This window comes from Poecilia mexicana, unplaced genomic scaffold (assembly GCF_051168715.1).
Source record: "Poecilia mexicana isolate PSO_F unplaced genomic scaffold, ASM5116871v1 scaffold_6, whole genome shotgun sequence".
Classification (NCBI taxonomy): Eukaryota; Metazoa; Chordata; class Actinopteri; order Cyprinodontiformes; family Poeciliidae; genus Poecilia; species Poecilia mexicana.
Window position 1 is genome coordinate 15,281,360 of NW_028263375.1, and position 17,409 is coordinate 15,298,768.

Below are 17,409 nucleotides of genomic sequence, written 5' to 3' on the forward strand. Positions count from 1 at the left end.
TAGCTATTGTAGGCAATAGCTATAGGCAAATATGCGACAATTGCTTCTGCTTTTGCAGATTCTACATGTCACACTGCAAGAAATATTTTTATTTTTTAAAGAGTCTTTTGTACAAGAACTTTTTCTCTCTTTCGCTCTCCGAATGATGCTCCAGGTCAACGTTTGCGAACCACCACTACCAAAAGTTCCATCTTTCTCGAACTGAAGCACAAGAAAAAGCCTCTTTTCAGAGAGATGGAGGGCAGAAAGACCCCGTCTGGTGAACGTGGCATCTCAACAGTGTTTCAACACTCATATGCCAACAGTATGGAAGGACTCTAACTGCGCTTTGCTGTGGTGATTCCCTACTTAAACCTACTTCTTTTGAGACAATTGTGATGTGATGAGGCACACCAGATACGTCCTTCATAACAGAGACACCATGACAGCCGGATTCTTCCAAACATTGCGTCCAACAACCTTTTGCCATGAAGGTAAGTTCAAGTTTTTAACTAAGCTCATTATTTTTACTGTTTAAACACTCTTCCTTTTTGTCCCCGACCGTTAAGTTTTTACTTTGTTCTTAATGTTCTGGTTTATGGCTCAGCTGGTGCTACATAGCTTAGTCACACTGTTTTGGTACAGTTTAGGTGAATTATATGTTAAATTCTTTCACGTGACTTGCACCTGTGGAGACTCTGAGAGTCTGTGCTTGTCCATCAGAGTGTTTCCGGATCAAAACAGGACAGTCTCTTGCTGTGGCCACAAAAAACTTTTTTTTTTTTTTCCTGGCTCTAAACCAAACTTTAAAAAAATAATACAGCAATGTCACCTGAAAATAGAAAAAAAGGCTTGTTGCAGACGGCAAGAATTTTTTGTGACACAAAATAGACCTAACTCTAACACAGTAGACGTTTACTTTTTTGTTGTGGATTTAGGTTGCTCCTTCATGCCAGCGCTGGGGTGTGAGGAAGAGGCCCTTTCACATGACGTCGCACAACTTCAGTTTGAAATCCATGCAGTGCATCCTCACTTCCGGAGGAGGGAGTTTACGCAGTCTCTGGTCTCTGTCTGCCCCAAATGCATCTTTATTCTTTACCATTTTAACAAAATAGTAAAATATTATTAAGGCTGCTAAAAAAGGCATACTTCATTAGCCTAATGTATACACTGAAATAATCAGACTGAAATTCATATTAGTATATTTAGTAGTAGCGGTAGAACGATTCTATTCACAACATGAAGGATTCAAGGACTTTTATTATCATATAATTTTGCAGTTTTTTTTTTTTTTGCTGCAAAATTTGAACTTGGGTCCCAGATCAAGAAGTCTACTAAATAACAGAGTATAGTTTACACGTTTACTTTATATGTGTGTAAATAAATAGGTAAATAAAAAGTCTGATGTAGCTGATGAAACCTAGAGATGTACTGTAGGTATTTTCAATTAAGTGCAGTGCGTCACAGCAAAGGGAAAAATAACACAGAAAAATCTTTGAAGAACAGCTCAAAGCCACTCATATTCTTTTTTTTTTCTCGCCCTCTGTGTCCGCTATACTACACACCGAGTCGTTGCACAGACACAGACTGACAACGATGCCACTAGTATATCAGGATTCAACATCAAAAAACACGCAAACATTTCCCACACAAAGAACAGAACATTCTGTCCATTACAGCATCATATTTTCAGGCATGATGATTTTTTTGGGGGGGGATTATTAATAGGTGACTGGACACAGCGGTGGTAAATTAGCTAATTTAAAAACCTGCATATGTCAGAGAGTTTGTGTGTGGGTTGCCTTTTCACATAGGCTTGTAAAATGTGAATGCCATTTTGTTTGTTTTCTTAAACAAACTTGCTTGTCTTCTAGAAATGAGTTTATTATAGTTATGTGTGTGAGATCTTAGTCAAAACAAAGTCACAGTTACACGTTCAAGTAAAGTGGCATGAAGTTTTGTCTAACGTGGACCATCACCTTACATGAGTTTGTGCTGTGAATCCACCGCTACCCCCAAAACAGGCTGCTGCTCAATCTTCTGTAGATATTATAAAATAGGTAGCACACAGTAGTAAATTCAAATCTAGGATTCCTGCATTAACGCAGGTGTCCTCCAATAGGCGTGTCTCTGTCACACACCTATTTCAAATAATTTGGCCATTAGCAGGACTTTGTAGGATCTGACTGCATGCCGAGATGGTACCTCTGCCATTTGATTCAGATGAGTTGAACCAGAGGCATCTACAATAAGAGATGCCAAACACCGGCCCTCGACGATAGAGTGAGACTGCTCTTTTAGGATATATACACACCAAAGTACTCACTCCATCAAAACGGACAGTTTGTTGATCTAGTATTTAAAGGAGACCTGGTACCACCATCTTCAATTCTTCAAATGTAAAGAAAACATCTGTTGCATAAAAAGTGGAAAAATCATGCTCAAATCATAACAACCTAAATCCACAAAAAAAAAAAAAAAAAAAAGCCAAATGTAAAAGTTTATTATTTTAGAGTTAGGTCTACTTTATGTAACAAACAACTCCTTGCAGTCTGGAGTAAAACTTGTAAATATTTATTTTTAAGGTAACAGTTTTTTGTTGTTGTTTGTCTATTTTTAATTTTGGATTTGAGTCAAAAAAAAAAAAAAAATCACTGATCGCGATCACAGCAATTGCCTTTGCCGGTTCACCTAAATTCACCTAAACTGTACCAAAACAGAGTGACTAAGCTACGTAGAACCAGCTGGGCCATAACCCAGAACATTAAAAACAGAGTAGAAAGGTAATGGTCGGAAAAAAAGGAAGACACGGGTTTAAACAGTTAAACTAATGAGCTTAGCTAAAACCGTGAACTTACCATCATGGCAAAATGCTTTATTTAAGACGTAAGTTGTTGGAAGCGATGGTTGGTTGGATCCAGCTGTTATGGTATCCTTTTTTATTTTTATTAGATTGTAAACAGAGCTGCAGTGGTGCAAGTGGTGGGACTGTTGCCTTGCAGCAAGAAGGTCCTGGGCTCTTTCTGTGTGGAGATTGCATCTGACATTTTGTCAGTCTCAAAGTCTGTGTGCTTTTCAACACGCTGACTCCTGACTCAGGTTTGCTCAGTCCAGATTTTCACATTTAAACGTCATTAAGTTGTCTGGAAGTCCAGAAATTCACCAGTGCTGTTTTGAATTGCAGCAGATGGAAGAAAAGTGAATTTGAATTCCCATCATTCCTGTGACTCACTGAGGCAAATCCCATTAAACGATATTCCAGGATTCAGTGCTGCATGTGGACAAGTGAGCTGATGCCGTGTCGGACTTGCAACGGCTCAGTCAGCAGCTGTAATGGATCAGAAGAGCTTGATCCACCTTGAAGTCTGCAGTTTTTTTTTTTTTATCATTTACTGGTAACAAAATTTCACAATTTCCCCCAACGTTGATCATCTTAAGTGCTGTGCAGAGTTCGTGAAAAGAAACACGTTATTCTTGGTGTGACTCATGCGGTCCAATAAGTCATGTGACACACTTTGGCCATAAAATAATAATGAAGCCTTGGAAGGCACTGCTGCTCCACTCGACAGACTTCTTGACTGGCAGGAATAGGAGTTGACTTAATCAAGAGTTTTCTTCTCAAACACAGGAGAAGCTGATGAGAAGAAACTTTTGGACAAAGAAGAAATATCTTTAGTATTCTTTTTTGGAAGCAATGGTTACAAAGGCAGTCATTCATATGAAATAAATGTACAAGCAGAGAGGAAAAAAAAAGTTTTGGCAAAGGCAAATTTGGTTTTTCACAAAATTTGGTTCCTCGGTGTTGCTAAATCTTTGTGTCGGCTACGTCTGTACTGAAACTCAACTTGTGCGGGCATTTAATCCACACAAACGTTTCAACATTTGGTGAAGTTCGGTCATTTCTCAAACTTCAAAGAAGGGAAAAGAAACTGAACACAAATGCATACTGCATTTTAGAAAAAAAATAAATCCCTCCTATAAAACATGGCTGTGGAATCTTCATTCTTTGGTGACAGCTTTTCCTTGGCAGGTAAAGGGAAGTTGGTCGAAACTGATTAAAAATGATGAACCAGGGCAATCCCTGAATAAATCTTATTAAAGGGTGGAAAATACATGAAGTTCACCTTCCAGCTGGACAATAATCCTAACTGTGAGGCCAGGAGTATAATGGAAAGTTTTAGATCGACGCACATTTCAATTGCATCATTTGGAAGTTTTTGTTCACAAAAAACTTCCCATCCGATTTGACGCGATTCTACAAAGAGCAAAAATCTTGTTCTGTGTAAAGCCGTTACACACTTACAACAAAATATTGCATCAGAGGTGGTACTGACTTGGGGAGGCAAAATAAAAATAAGCCTCTTGAGTAAGCTGACACATGGCGTCCAGAAACTAGTCTGCACCCACGGCAACTTTTCCAAATAACTGTTTGATCACAGAACAAAAATGCGATGCATTTATACAATGGAAGAACCCCGTTTTCTTAAAACTGAATCCAATGGAGACACAATAACCAGGCATGCATCTCTTTGACACTATGATAGGAAACAAAACTTCAAGGCCATTTTGTGTTCCTACTAAATGGGTGCTGATATTGGTCTGGGTTAATTAAGACATTAAAATATGTATATATATGTGCCATAAAAAATTTCCTGTGTTGAAAATGCTTTTATGTATTTTTCTTAGTATTGTTATGAGGCTTGAAATTTTACTACCATGATACGCCTACTATTAAGCCGTTTCTCAATACCAAAAGGTTTTCTTGAACATAAACGATGGTTGAAAATGATTTCTGTTTTCTATTTCAGTCAGAATGACAGTGTGACATTACACATTACCTCTCCTGACTGTTACATTTTCCCCTCAATTAGTAATAATTGCATTTTGTCTAATTCCTTAAAGTTGATTGTACGCATTATCAAAGTTTCCTTTACACTGATGTTTGAGATTTTGATGAGGCGCATCTGATTTTGACGCCACGTTGACGTCAAACGGTGGAAAAAGCCAGGGCCGACTGCAGTTACTCATTCCAGATGTCAGGAAAATAATTTTCACATGCGATGAAAACATGCCCTGCGAAGCCTCGAAAGCTCATGAGAGCTGGTATGATGTTTCTCTTTAGTGAAAAATGAACAAATGTAAGAGTCATTCTGTTGTTCAACATGATTCAAACTATTTCATTTGTAAATAGGCATGACAGTTTTTCTGTCGCTCTTAGAAGTGGGTCCATTTGTGGATTTCCCAACCCCCGCTCCCCTACAGCTTTGCGGACTGTACACCCTATGAACTCTCTGAAACATGAATTAAAGTTGCTTTAAAAAAAACTCAGAAAAAAAAAATTCAACATGGCTGTAATTAATTATACAGTGAAGGTGGAGACAACTTCACTGTATCTACTGTACAGTAGATTAAGCAATCTACTGTACCTTTTGAAATTCAGTGTATTTCTTTGTAAAATGATTTCCAAATGCACACTAACGCATTACACGTTGAAAATTACAACTCAATTGAACCATCAATAGTCAATACATCAGTACTAAGTAATGCTAAGTGTTTTAAATTTCACAAGTATCAAACCTAAGAGGTGCCTAAGAGGTTTTTTTTCCCCATCATATCTTATTTTTAAAAAAGTAATGTATTTATACAACATAAAAGACAAAGTGGCAGTTCTTGCATAGGTGATGCCATGGGCAAGTTGCTTGTTTGGATCCTCCGCCACCCACCACATACGCAAAAATATATACAAAATATCCTGTTTTGTTCGTGCAAACGGAGCAAAACGTGCCAATAATCACCATTCATTCTGTCAGAATAAAGAATCAGGTCTGTTGTTCACCCAGGAGTGAAAAAGTATCTGACTAAATTACAGCACAAAGCAAAACCTATAATCACAAAAGCAAGGTTCAAAGTGCTACAAGAATTACAGAAAAAAATAGACAAGTTGAAGTGAATGTCTGTGGACTGGTCAGTTTTCTGAGTTAAGAATGCTGATGCCATTTGCAACACAACTTTTACTTTTCAAGTGAACTGGCTGCAGCAGCGCCATAGAGCATGCAGGAGAAGGTGATGGGCAGAAGTGAGTAAGTGGGGGGCGGGGGGTCGAAAGGAGGTGAGTAAGAGATGACTCAACAGCCCTCTAATATAAGATACCCTGATGAAGGCAAACAGTGTCACCCATTCAAACGCCAAGCGAGGTAAGAGCCACTCTTTCTGCTTCTGTTTGAATCTCTTATTTACTATGTTGAGGTGTTTCCCACTCCGAGTTCACTGTCAAACTTGTCCATTATATAGTTGTATTTATCTTTTATTAACTTTACGTGATTTTGAGAAGTGGATTTAATTGACAGATTATAAGAAGCATGTTGTCATAATATTGTTTTTTCTGCCTGATCTAATCATACTTTCTCGTACTTTCAGACTACAAAATTAAAAGTACAGAGGGGAAAAAAAAATAACTGTTAGCTAAACACGGTGAACTTTGATCATGGCACACAGAGAACCACAGAGTTCTTTATATCACAAATATTTACTGGTACAAAATCTATTGAAACGGAAATTACAAGGCGACTCAAATGAACTGCATGTATCTGATTGTTCTAAAAGTTTTATTAAATATAAAAAAAAGCTATATTCTGAGTAATGTTTCGACTTTTTTTTTTCTAATTCATATTCTAGGAATATGTTCTTCTGTATCCAGAAAAGCACAATCACCATGGACTCGACACTAGTGGCCCTGTTTTTCTTGCTCCATGTTCTAAGTGTGGGTACAGGAAACCCTCTTCCAGACGCCAAGAGCACTATCGAGCCGTTAATAAAAACGCTTTTGGTTAGGCTGAACGCTTTCCCGGTATGTTTCAGAGCTCCGAAATTAAATTAAATGAAATTAAAACAAGTGCAGCTTGAAGTTTGAATAAATTAGTTGGTTTGTGACTACAAGTATGTTGTCATTTTACAGGTTATTCCAGTCAATCCTCCTCAAGAACTGGAAGGATTTTCCTCTATTGTGGTGGCTCTGGATGACTACAACAATCTGATCTCTGAAAATCTACTGAATGTTGCCCAGGTCAAAACTGAGATCTCCAGACTGACCAATGCCATCACCGAACTGATGGACTGCACAGAAAAAAACCCAAAGCCCACACTTCCAGTGCACCTGCAGCAGCTGCAGAACGAATGGGAACAGGACCCAGAACGCTATGTTGAAGCCATCAGCATGGCAGCCATCAATGGAGCGAGGAAGATCGTCGAAATGCTCCAGAACCAAATTCATGGTATTCCATCTTGCTGAAAAACTGATTGAAGCCAAAGATTGAAATCTGCGCTAGCACTGTTATTGAGGTCAAAACTGTGCAATACATTTTCAATTATTTCATTTTAAAATGCACTTATTTTATAACAGATGCATATGCATTTCTTGTATTTTATTTTTTTTTGTATTTTTAACCTATTTAATCTATGCTTCATGCATATCTCGATATATATTATATGGAAAGAGTGTTGCGTCAATAACGAGCTCTCAGTGAGAGTAATCGGTCTAGCCCTAACGCTGAATCCGCAGTTTTGATAACTGCAACCAGACATGAGATGTACTGTCACTCTGGGAAATCCCAGGAGCCAACGGGTTTGTTTGAGAACCAAAGGCACATCGTAAATGGGAACTTTTATTTTTGTGCAATATCAACAGCTGCTGCAAAATGGGTAAAAAGCAACAGTAAATGTCTTGAATATTTTTGTACGAGTGAAGTTTTAATGTTTTGAATAAAACTAAATAAATATTCAACTTCTTCTTAATTGTCAGCGTTGTGTTATTTGTACAAATGAGCTGGAAAAGTCATGATGAAGTGAAAAACATATTTTACGTGTACCTAAGTTGCATGTATTTAAATGAGTAAAATAATTCAAATATAACCAGACATTGTCAAAATAAGGAAAAATAATGATTTTAAAAAAAAATCACATAAAGCAATGATGCACAGAAAAAGACTAAATTTTAAGAATTTTTTTTTTTTTTAAGAAATATGCAGAAAACCAGAAAACAGACAAAACTTCAAATTTGCTTTGACAACAACCGTGTCATAAACAGAGCAAATAAACTGTACAGTTTAGCACAGTTCATAAAAAAATATCTACTCAGAAATCCCAGTAGATAGTATTTTGTAAGCCACCTCTTCCTTGCTTACATGGTCATGGCTTTAACTATCAAACCACTTGCTTCTTTTGATGGAGGCGTTCTTGTCGCCGCCCAAGAGTTTCCTCTTGTACTGCTCCACCAAGGAATCAAAACGGTCCCCATCCTTCCTCTTGAACTGTTTCGTAGCACTCTTAAACTTTTGAAAACAAAAACACGCCAAAAAAAGTGATATTAGACTCTACAGGACACAAGACAAACCATTTGTAACTGCTGTTCTGTTGTCGAGCATACACACAAGCTGAAAATGAACACACAGCTTTGTCCTTAAACCCTTTAATAACTGTCAAATATTGGTGATTGAGTAATCTTCTGATAATAATTCAAAAGGTGTCCATCTACATCTCGGAATAAGGAGCTATCAAAAGGTGTTTGCCCTCTTTTGCGTTCTGTTTTTGTTTTTCAGTCATAGTTAAATGTTTCATATCAAACAAATTTTATTATTAGATAACAATAAAGTGAGTAAAAAATATGAAAAAGTGTTTGCTCCCTAAACGCTTATTAATTTGAGCTTTACATTCTAAAAAAATAAATAAATAAATAAAGACAACTTGTGCTTTCTCAGACAACAAATAAGAACTGAGACAATATTTCCAAACCTGTTTTTTGGCCTGATTAGGCTTTTCAAATTGTTGTGTTTGGCGCTTGTTCCTTTTAGACCCTGGCTTTGTTTTCTTGGGAGGTGGAACCTGTTGCTTGTCTTTGTCACGCATTCTGCAAAAGGACAAGAGTTAGATGAAATGCAACAAAGACATGATCCCTGAGATATCAAACATAAGCTTCCTGCATGCACAGCTTCAAACCGCCTGTTCAAATTGACAAAATAAACAGGAAACCATGAAGCAGACAGAGGAGTGCAGATGGAACCGTACCTGATCTTAGGTCCCCGATGGGAAGGAAAAGGCAAAACCTTCTTTCGTTTCTTTCCGTTTTGTAAATCAACATGTTCAATCTCAGGTTTGGTCTGAAAACCTGAAAAGTTTTGCTTCTGTCCTTCACCAGTGTCTGCTGAAGATAAAAGAGAAAACAATAATAGCAGCAGAAACCAAATTCTAACAATATCGAATCGATTGGCTCAAGTGCAGTTTAAGCTTATTTTCTATTAGAAATTTCACAAAAACAAAACAACAAACACAGTCCTAGAAAAGCAAAACTTAAAAGTCCCAGTTTCTAAAAATCATTCCATAAAAAAAAATTAAATGGCTGTTGTAGGTTTTTAATGAGTAGAGAGGTCTGGAGCTCTGCAATGACTCTTTATGTTTCACGTCAACTCGTTGTAGAAATATGACAAAACAAATTTTTTCCAAGAAAACAGAAAATGAGGCAACGGGTGGGGGAATGTCAGATAATCTGAAATATGAAAACAAAGTGCAACAAAGGCTTGGACTTAACTTTCATCATGTTGACCTTGACTTAAAAAAACAACATGCAACTCTTTGTTTCAAATTAATTTGAATCTAATTTCAAGATTACAGTGTAATGATGACCAACAAAGTTTTGATAATGCCTTTTCTGTTATTAAGCAGCTCTAGTAGAAGTGCAATATCAGAAAATCTTGCAATGGCAGTAATGTTGGTAAAAATTGGGATAACAAAGTCAAGTGCAATATATTTCAAATTTCCTCTTCCTCATGTGTGCCGTCATTGCTATGCAAGTTCACAACACTTGGAATATATTATATTGCACTCCAAGCAGGCCTTTACAATATACGTTTTCCACACCCTGACATAGCGACGACAATATACAATTTATATATTGTGCAGCCTTATTTCATGTTTGTGAGTTACAGGGCTTGGAACAATGTCCTTTGGACAAAAGGGATCAAAGTAAAGAGGAGCAGAAAACAGATTTGGACACAAACAAAAACATAATGGTGATTAACTTTGTTTTGAAATCACAGGACCTGAGCAGCTTGCAGTTGATGTAAAACCCTACAATTGAAAGAATGTGTATTTAACTTTGTGAACTAGCTGGTTATTGCGAATTTTTTAAATTGTACTATACTTGAGATGTTACAGGACAGTAAAACATTGGACCACTTATATACTACCCTTAAGTCCAAGAACTTAACATACAGTATTAAAAAAAACCCTCAAACATTTTAATCTAAGAAAAATCCTTTCTACCTTTCTCCTTTCCTGTCAGATGAGATGAAGACTGTCCTTTATTTCCATCCTTCTTTGTTTTTTTGATGTCTGAACCTGTTTGGGGTTTTTTTAATTCTCCTTTCACAGGTCGATTTTGGATGAAGTCCTGTCAACAAAAGTAAAAAATACTAAGAAAGTTAATTAAGTTAATGATAAAAATAAAAAAATAAAAATACAATATTGCTCCAGGGACTAAAATTTGCAACAGTCTCACAAAATATTACAAGAAACAAATAACTGCACAAACTTTATTTCTCTGTTTCCGCATTTCCTTGAGTTTGAGCTTCCTGGAGTCCTCCAGAGAGAACTCAACAATGGGTCTCTGCAAAAGAAAAGAATACACTGGACCAGACTATTGATGCAATGGCATCTACATACAGTATTCTCTGTCTTTGACTCAAAATGATTTTTCTTTTGAGTTTGATCAGAAATGACATTAATAAGTGCAGCTTTATTGAGTTAATGATTTTATTAGAACAAACTAAGTATGTAACATTTTTACTGTAATAAAAAGTTAAAAATTGCTTGGCAACATCTTTGCGAAATGTACAGGGCACTGAGATGCTCCTGGTAAAGGTAACATGAACAAGAAAAGGTTAATTAAATGTTATCCAAGAAAACGGTCAGAATAAAGTTGAATCAGACAGAAAATGGATAAAATGTAGAAAAGTGTACCTTGTGTGGGCCAAAGATGTCAGGGTTGTTGTTAAGGTAGCGCAGAGTGGCGAGAGCCAGCTCATGGTCTCGAAACTGAACGAAACCGTAACCCAACGACTGACCCTTCACTCCACCTTTCTCTGGCTTCCTGTCATACATGACCCGACACTAAAGGAAGAGGCAGGAAACAAATACATAGACATTCATACAAACACAATGAACAATAACAAAAATAACCTGCTCTCTAGTTTCAGTACAGATAAATTCAAGGCTCCCTTTAAGTTACCAATATATTTTAGAAATCTCACAAGAGAAAAATTCGAGAAAAACTAACAAGCTAATGAGTTCTTGTTTTGTTTTTTTTCTGCAAGTAACAAAATCTTACCTCTGTGATCCGAACTCCTTTGGTTCCTTGTAGACCTTTAAGGCACATAGCTTTGAGTTTTTTATCGTCTACAGATTTTGGCAGGTTATGGATGCACAAGCGATTTTTCGATACAAATACGCCTATATCCCGAAGCTTGGCTCTCTTTACTTCCTCAAACTAAAAAGGAAAGCAGCACAACTCATGAGTCAAAATAGAAGTCACTTGAGAGATTTAGACAAGCTCAAGAGATCATCCACCAAAACAAAAGGTACTCACTCTGACTCTTTTGGCCATATCTGCCTCAGAGACTCCCTCTGCTGCCTTTGTTCCAGCGCGGATCACTGAGGGTTCGAAGGAAAGTGAGTAGAAAGCAAGCATACATATAGGAGCATCTCAAACTAAAAGTTGGCAGGGAGAAAGTTAACATTGTATTTTTAAAAAATGCATTACTCAAAGTGAGCAACGATGTAACAGAATTAGTTAATTGTATCCTAAAAATTGTATTGAAGAGGAAACTACCCAGTGAGCTAAATCTGCAGATTTCAGTTTGTTCAGCCCTGAGCAGTGACCAGCTGTTCAGAAACCCAAATATCCCATCTTTCCTTTAACAAAAAAATACATTTTGAACTGTATATGGTCAATATGATGAGACGGGCAAGCTCTGCATTTCCCATTCTCTGGCTCAATCAGCAAACATTTACCCTATTCAGACCAGGTGGAGGCGCCAAAAGATAAGAAGAAAATTTCCTGAACAGAAGTCAAGTACATGCATCAATATTATGCCTTTTTTTCTTTATATTAAACAAACACTTATACCATAGAGAAACTCACTTTTTATGTGTTTATTTGGGTTATACTTTTATTCAGTATATTCTTAAAAGCTGTGGTTTAGAAATAAAAAATGGCAATAAATATACAAGTTTCATGGAAAAACTTTTTAATGAAGTATTCCTATATTTTAATCCTGACTATTTGTTCATATTTGCAACATTTGTTTATGAACTTATTCAAGTTCCAAATCGATGCATTAACCACGTTTTTGTTTTTTTTAAAGGTTTTTCTTCATACAGCACTTGACAATTTCTATGTCTAACATGTTAAAAGATCAGATGACAGCTAAAATGAATAAACAAAAACAATCAGACCTTACATGAACAAACTCAGCTTTATACTGAATGCTTTGTCACACACAACACAACATTGCCTCCATCAATTACCACCAAAAGGACTAAAAAAAAGAGATAATTAATAAAAGCTCTTTAAGAGAGACTGATCAGAAATCAGCTAAGAAACTCTGACTGGTGCATCTCTAGTTTGGATATGCAATGTTATGAATTTAATAAGGACAAAGCAAAATAGGCTGAAACACTCACATCCTTCTCTGGCCAGGTACAGGTTCCTGCTGCCCGTCTCGACTTTTTTCTTGTCGACTTTCAGCTTCAGCGCATCTTCTCTGCTTACTGCTTTTACAATCATCAGCTTTCTGCCGTCTGCACGGATTCCACCACTCTGGAGAAAATGTTACGGCGACATCAACATATATCCTAAAACTTGGACCAATATTGATATTGAACAACAAAGGGGCAGAAGTTATTATCATTCATTAATTGTTTTTTTTTCTTCTTACCTCCGTCTCATCTTGTGCTGCTGCTATGCAGCTGTCTGCAGCCTCTTTAGTCTTAAACTGGGCAAACGCAAGACCTGAAAAAAAACAAAAAAAACTAAAATAAGTAAGTGTTTCCTTCTTAAACCACAGAGGAAGAAGAGAAATAAACTGAGTTTTTCTGACCTTTGGAATGCTGTGTCTCTGGGTGGAGAACAACCTTCACGTAGTTGACCTCTCCAAACTGTAGAAGAACTTCCTCCAGACCCTCCTCTTCCGTGTCAAATGACAAGTTCCTAAATGCCAGATTTATAAAAGATACTATAACGACTCTGTAGAATTGCTTGGACACATACAGGAGAAAGACTAAAGTATATTAAGGCTGGTGAGAGTTGAGCAAACAGAAAAATGATCCCACCTGATAAAAACTGTCCGGCCCTCATTCACATCTGAAGGCAAATGTTTCTTTGGCTTTTGTTTTTGAGCTAGAGGATAAAACAGTTGTAACATGTTAGAGTGATTGTACTAAAGACAAGAGAAACACATAGAAATCATGTAAGAGATATAATAAACACAATGATAAAACAAGAAAAATAAATTTAAACCTGGTGAAATTTCTTCTTCCTCTTCATCATCACTGTCACTGTAATCCTCATCTGAATCAATGCCACCATCATCATCATCGCCATCATCATCACTATTATTCTCCTCCTTAATTACATCCTCCTCTTCATCATCATCCTCCTTTTCAGCATCATCATCATCATCATCTTCTTCTTCTTCTTCTTCAATATCATCTTCATCGCTTGACTGAAGATCCTCCACCTGCTGTGCATTTGCCTTCAATCCACTTCTACAAAAGCATTAGCAACATTAGCAACACTGCAACACTTAAGAGCAGAACGACGGCATCTGAAATGTATGAGCATAAGAATCACTTTTTCTTCACAGCTGGTTCTCGTTTCTTTTCTTCATCCTCAGGTTCACTTCCTGCTTTGGGATCTGCCTCGTCTGCAACTTTAGTTCCTGACAATAAAAACCAATCACTGTTAGGAGAAGGCCTGTTGCGATACATTTTAACCTTGTAGATCAAAAGATAAGGGAGTAAAATATAAGTGCATCAATGTCAATATTCCCTGGTTTTCTAAATCTAAGAGCAGCATAAAATACTTAAATGATAACATTTTAGATATGAAAAGAAGAACTTTAAAAAATTTAACTGTTTGAACATGTCACAACAGAAACTTTTTTGTAAAAATATTTTGTCTACACTTAAGAAATGTGAAGCAAAAAAGTAGCATGAATATCAGTCAGTTTTTATTATGCAAAAATAAATCTATCAACAGATATACTTATAAGCTAAAAACAACTACTAAGCATTTTTTTTCTTGTTTTTTTTTTTTTCATCATAGTTTTTAGGTGAAAAGGTGTTAACTTTGTAACATCGGAAAAATAATGAAAAAATAAGGAATTTAAGAGAAAAATTAAATAGAATTTGTAGAGAAATAAATAAATCTCATAGATATCCTACATATCGTCCATCCAAAATGACCACTCATCATTAGCCTCTACAAATTTCCTCAACATGTTCAAACAAATATTTAAAAAATATATAAAAACATTTCTGTCAAATTACATCATTTGAATCAACTAAAAAAATATAATAATTCAGGGCAGTACAAGAGTTGCAGTTTTTTACTAGCACACTGTGGCAGATAATCAGGTCCTTTGGTGTTAAACAGCAGCAAGCCTTTTTGTCACAAAGCCAAGCCAGAGTTAATTAGGTGACCATTAAGTTCTGCTATGAATAATTACTGCATCCACACGCACGTATTTACCTTTTAAAGACTGCTGTGCTGCAATATAGTTTTCTTTTGGCACAGCCCAGTCAACTGCTACTTGGCGACCTGTGAAGATTCAAAAAAGATTACAATGTGATGTGAACTGACCACTGTAAAACCAGAAACACTGTCTTGTGCACTGACCTTTTATCTCTTTCAGATTCAAAGCTTGGAGTGCCTTTGTGGCACCAGACATATTTTTAAACTGCACAAATGCAAATCCACGCATCTTTCCATCTATTAGAAAACAAAAGAGAGGAAATGTATTTCTGCAGTGCAAGGCAAAGCGTATGTGTCCATAAAGAGTAAAATAAGTACCTGGTTTGAGGGGTATACTGGCCTCCACGACAGTGCCAAATTTTTCAAATGTTTCTTTTAGTTCCTGTTCTGTGCACTGTAACATAAGGAATTTATTAGGAGAATTTAGGTTTACAATTATTTTTCATAAAGTCTATGCAACAATGCATGTTACAAGACATGCATATGTATAGCAGAACAACACTCAGCTAAATACAATAAATACTTTTCTTTTAATTTATCAGCAAATGCAAACAAAGGGAATAAAACTAGGCAACATGCCAAAAAAAAAAAAAAAAAATCAAAGTAAGCTGACTAAAGCTTTCGTTTGTAAAGAAATACGTTGTTGGTTTGAAATGAATTATGCTGAAACATCAACAGGTAAGGTGTTGGCATCAAGATTTTTAGAGGGCAAACATATTTTAGAGCCAGTAAACCTAAAATACTTGATAATGTATCAAACATTTTTTCTTTAAATATAAGGAAAGGTTCTAGCACCAATATGTTGATGGATGCTCACTGTTTACACAAAAAAGACTTAGCAAAACAGGTGAAATTTGTTGAGGTAAGTAAGTGGATAAAACATTTTTCTCTCACTCTACCAAAAAATGCTCTTTGTACATACATTTTTTTTTTTGCCAGAAAATTCAAAGCCATTTTAATCTTTTAATCTAAAAAATAACAATAATTCATGGCAGAGCAACAAAAGACAGATTTTGCAGAACAGTTGATACCCAAACAAAAAGTTTTGTGATCAACACTTTCTCAAAGTGCCACATAAATGCAGACTGGATCTCCCATTAAGTGCCATGCCAGACTCCGAACTTGTGCCATCACAGTTTTTTCTTTTCACTTTTCCATTCTTTCCCCCTTCGCATCACCATGTAAATCTTCATTTTGTGAACTGAAATTTAAGCTGGAGATACCATTGTGTCTTCCCGTTTATTATACCAACATGCCCAAGTTTGGTGTTCCGAAAATATTAAAGATGAAATAAAAAGCATTAATTAAATGGTTGGTGCCTTGGATTTGCAGTTATCATGTGGTAAAATATGGAAAATGATGCTAAGGGATACAGAACAGTGATATCCAATCAGGTGTCCAGGTGGTAGAAGTTTGTATGCAACTTTATTTCAGTCTATTGCTATTGTAAATTGTCACCAAACAACGCACTATACCTTAAAACTGAGATTCCTTATGACAAGTCTGCCTTGTTTAGATATTCTTTTCTTTACGTCTGTAGTTTCCTGTTCATGTTGAGATGTTTCTGATGCTTCCTCTTTTTCTGCAAAATAAAAAAATATGAAGTTATGAAATGGACTGAAAGCAACCTGCTTGTCAAGGCTTTTGTTTTCATGTAAGTTTACATGCGTATTTATTGTGTGTCACTGGTAAAGTAAATAGACAGCAATGTTTTTGGTTTACTTGGTCTATTAGAGAAAAAAAATACTTTAGCTTGTGAATTTAATATTTTGTTTGGAACAGTGGCATTTATAAAAGTATGAATAACATGGTGAACAAAATGACAAAAAAATGACCAGCCGCATTTTTTTTCTCCATCATAAGCTAAATAAAGCTACATCTTACTGTGTAGTTTTACAAACGGCACCTAATACATACCTCTTTTCTTTTTATTGATTGGTTTCTTTTTAGCAACTGAGAGAGACAACTTTTTCCCGTCGTAATCTTTTATTTCCTTCAAGGCTCGCTTTGCGTCTTCTTCCATAGAATAAGTGACGAAGCCAAAGCCCCGACATTTCTCTGCTCCTGGTTTATGGGAAATAAAAGAAAACAGCTATTAATAGGGCATTCTTACATATTTACAATTGTAGATCAAGTCATTTGATACACTTCAAGTTTGTGTCACACATTCGCTCAGTTAGTGGCATAAATATTAATTCACCTTTTTCTCTAACAACGAAGCATTGTTTCACTGGACCAATTTCAGAGAATATTTCCTCAAGCCGCTCGTTTGTTGCTGATTCTGGCAAAGATGCCACGAATATCGTCACCGCAGGCATGGCTCTTTGCTGGCAGCTAAATGCTAACACTTAGCTCTGAAAAAAGTCCACAAACCGAAGTCTAATTTGCTCACTATTCAGCACTGCACTTCACTGTCAAGCTACAAGTATTTACATAAATAAGCCACACAAAAAAATGCAATACGAATGTTTTGCTAAAGCGTAGCTATCTACCACATTAAGTCGCATGTTTACATGTGGGAGCAGCCATCTTCGAATACCAGGGGATTTATTATTTTTCGCATATAATTAAGGATGAGCTTTGCTGCCATCTATCGGCCAGGAGGCTTCCACGTTTAAACCTTTACT

At 36.3% G+C, this 17,409-nt stretch overlaps 2 protein-coding genes across 3 annotated transcripts; one reads left to right on the plus strand and one right to left on the minus strand.

Moving 5' to 3' along the window:
• Positions 1 to 6,659: 6,659 nt before the first annotated feature.
• On the plus strand, positions 6,660 to 7,770 carry LOC106906400 (leptin-A-like). The gene is made up of 2 exons (XM_014971662.2): positions 6,660 to 6,826; positions 6,935 to 7,770. Exons 1-2 carry the CDS (start codon positions 6,692 to 6,694, stop codon positions 7,265 to 7,267), a joined length of 468 nt encoding a protein of 155 aa, XP_014827148.2. The 5' UTR covers positions 6,660 to 6,691; the 3' UTR covers positions 7,268 to 7,770.
• Positions 7,627 to 17,344, minus strand: rbm28 (RNA binding motif protein 28). Of its 2 annotated transcripts, none has more exons than XM_014971644.2 (20): positions 16,983 to 17,344; positions 16,700 to 16,846; positions 16,258 to 16,364; positions 15,101 to 15,176; positions 14,927 to 15,019; positions 14,780 to 14,848; positions 13,880 to 13,967; positions 13,547 to 13,794; positions 13,360 to 13,426; positions 13,128 to 13,237; positions 12,966 to 13,039; positions 12,712 to 12,847; positions 11,615 to 11,679; positions 11,357 to 11,515; positions 10,990 to 11,139; positions 10,562 to 10,636; positions 10,294 to 10,420; positions 9,040 to 9,175; positions 8,767 to 8,881; positions 7,627 to 8,306 (listed from the first exon to the last, which is right to left on the minus strand). In XM_014971644.2, the coding sequence occupies exons 1-20, from the start codon at positions 17,098 to 17,100 to the stop codon at positions 8,172 to 8,174; spliced, it is 2,295 nt and encodes a 764-aa protein (XP_014827130.2). In that variant the 5' UTR covers positions 17,101 to 17,344; the 3' UTR covers positions 7,627 to 8,171. The 2 variants fall into 2 exon arrangements, with proteins under 2 accessions (XP_014827130.2, XP_014827138.2); XM_014971652.2 differs by having other exon boundaries at positions 7,705 to 8,306; positions 9,040 to 9,172.
• Between the last annotated feature and the right edge of the window lie 65 nt (positions 17,345 to 17,409).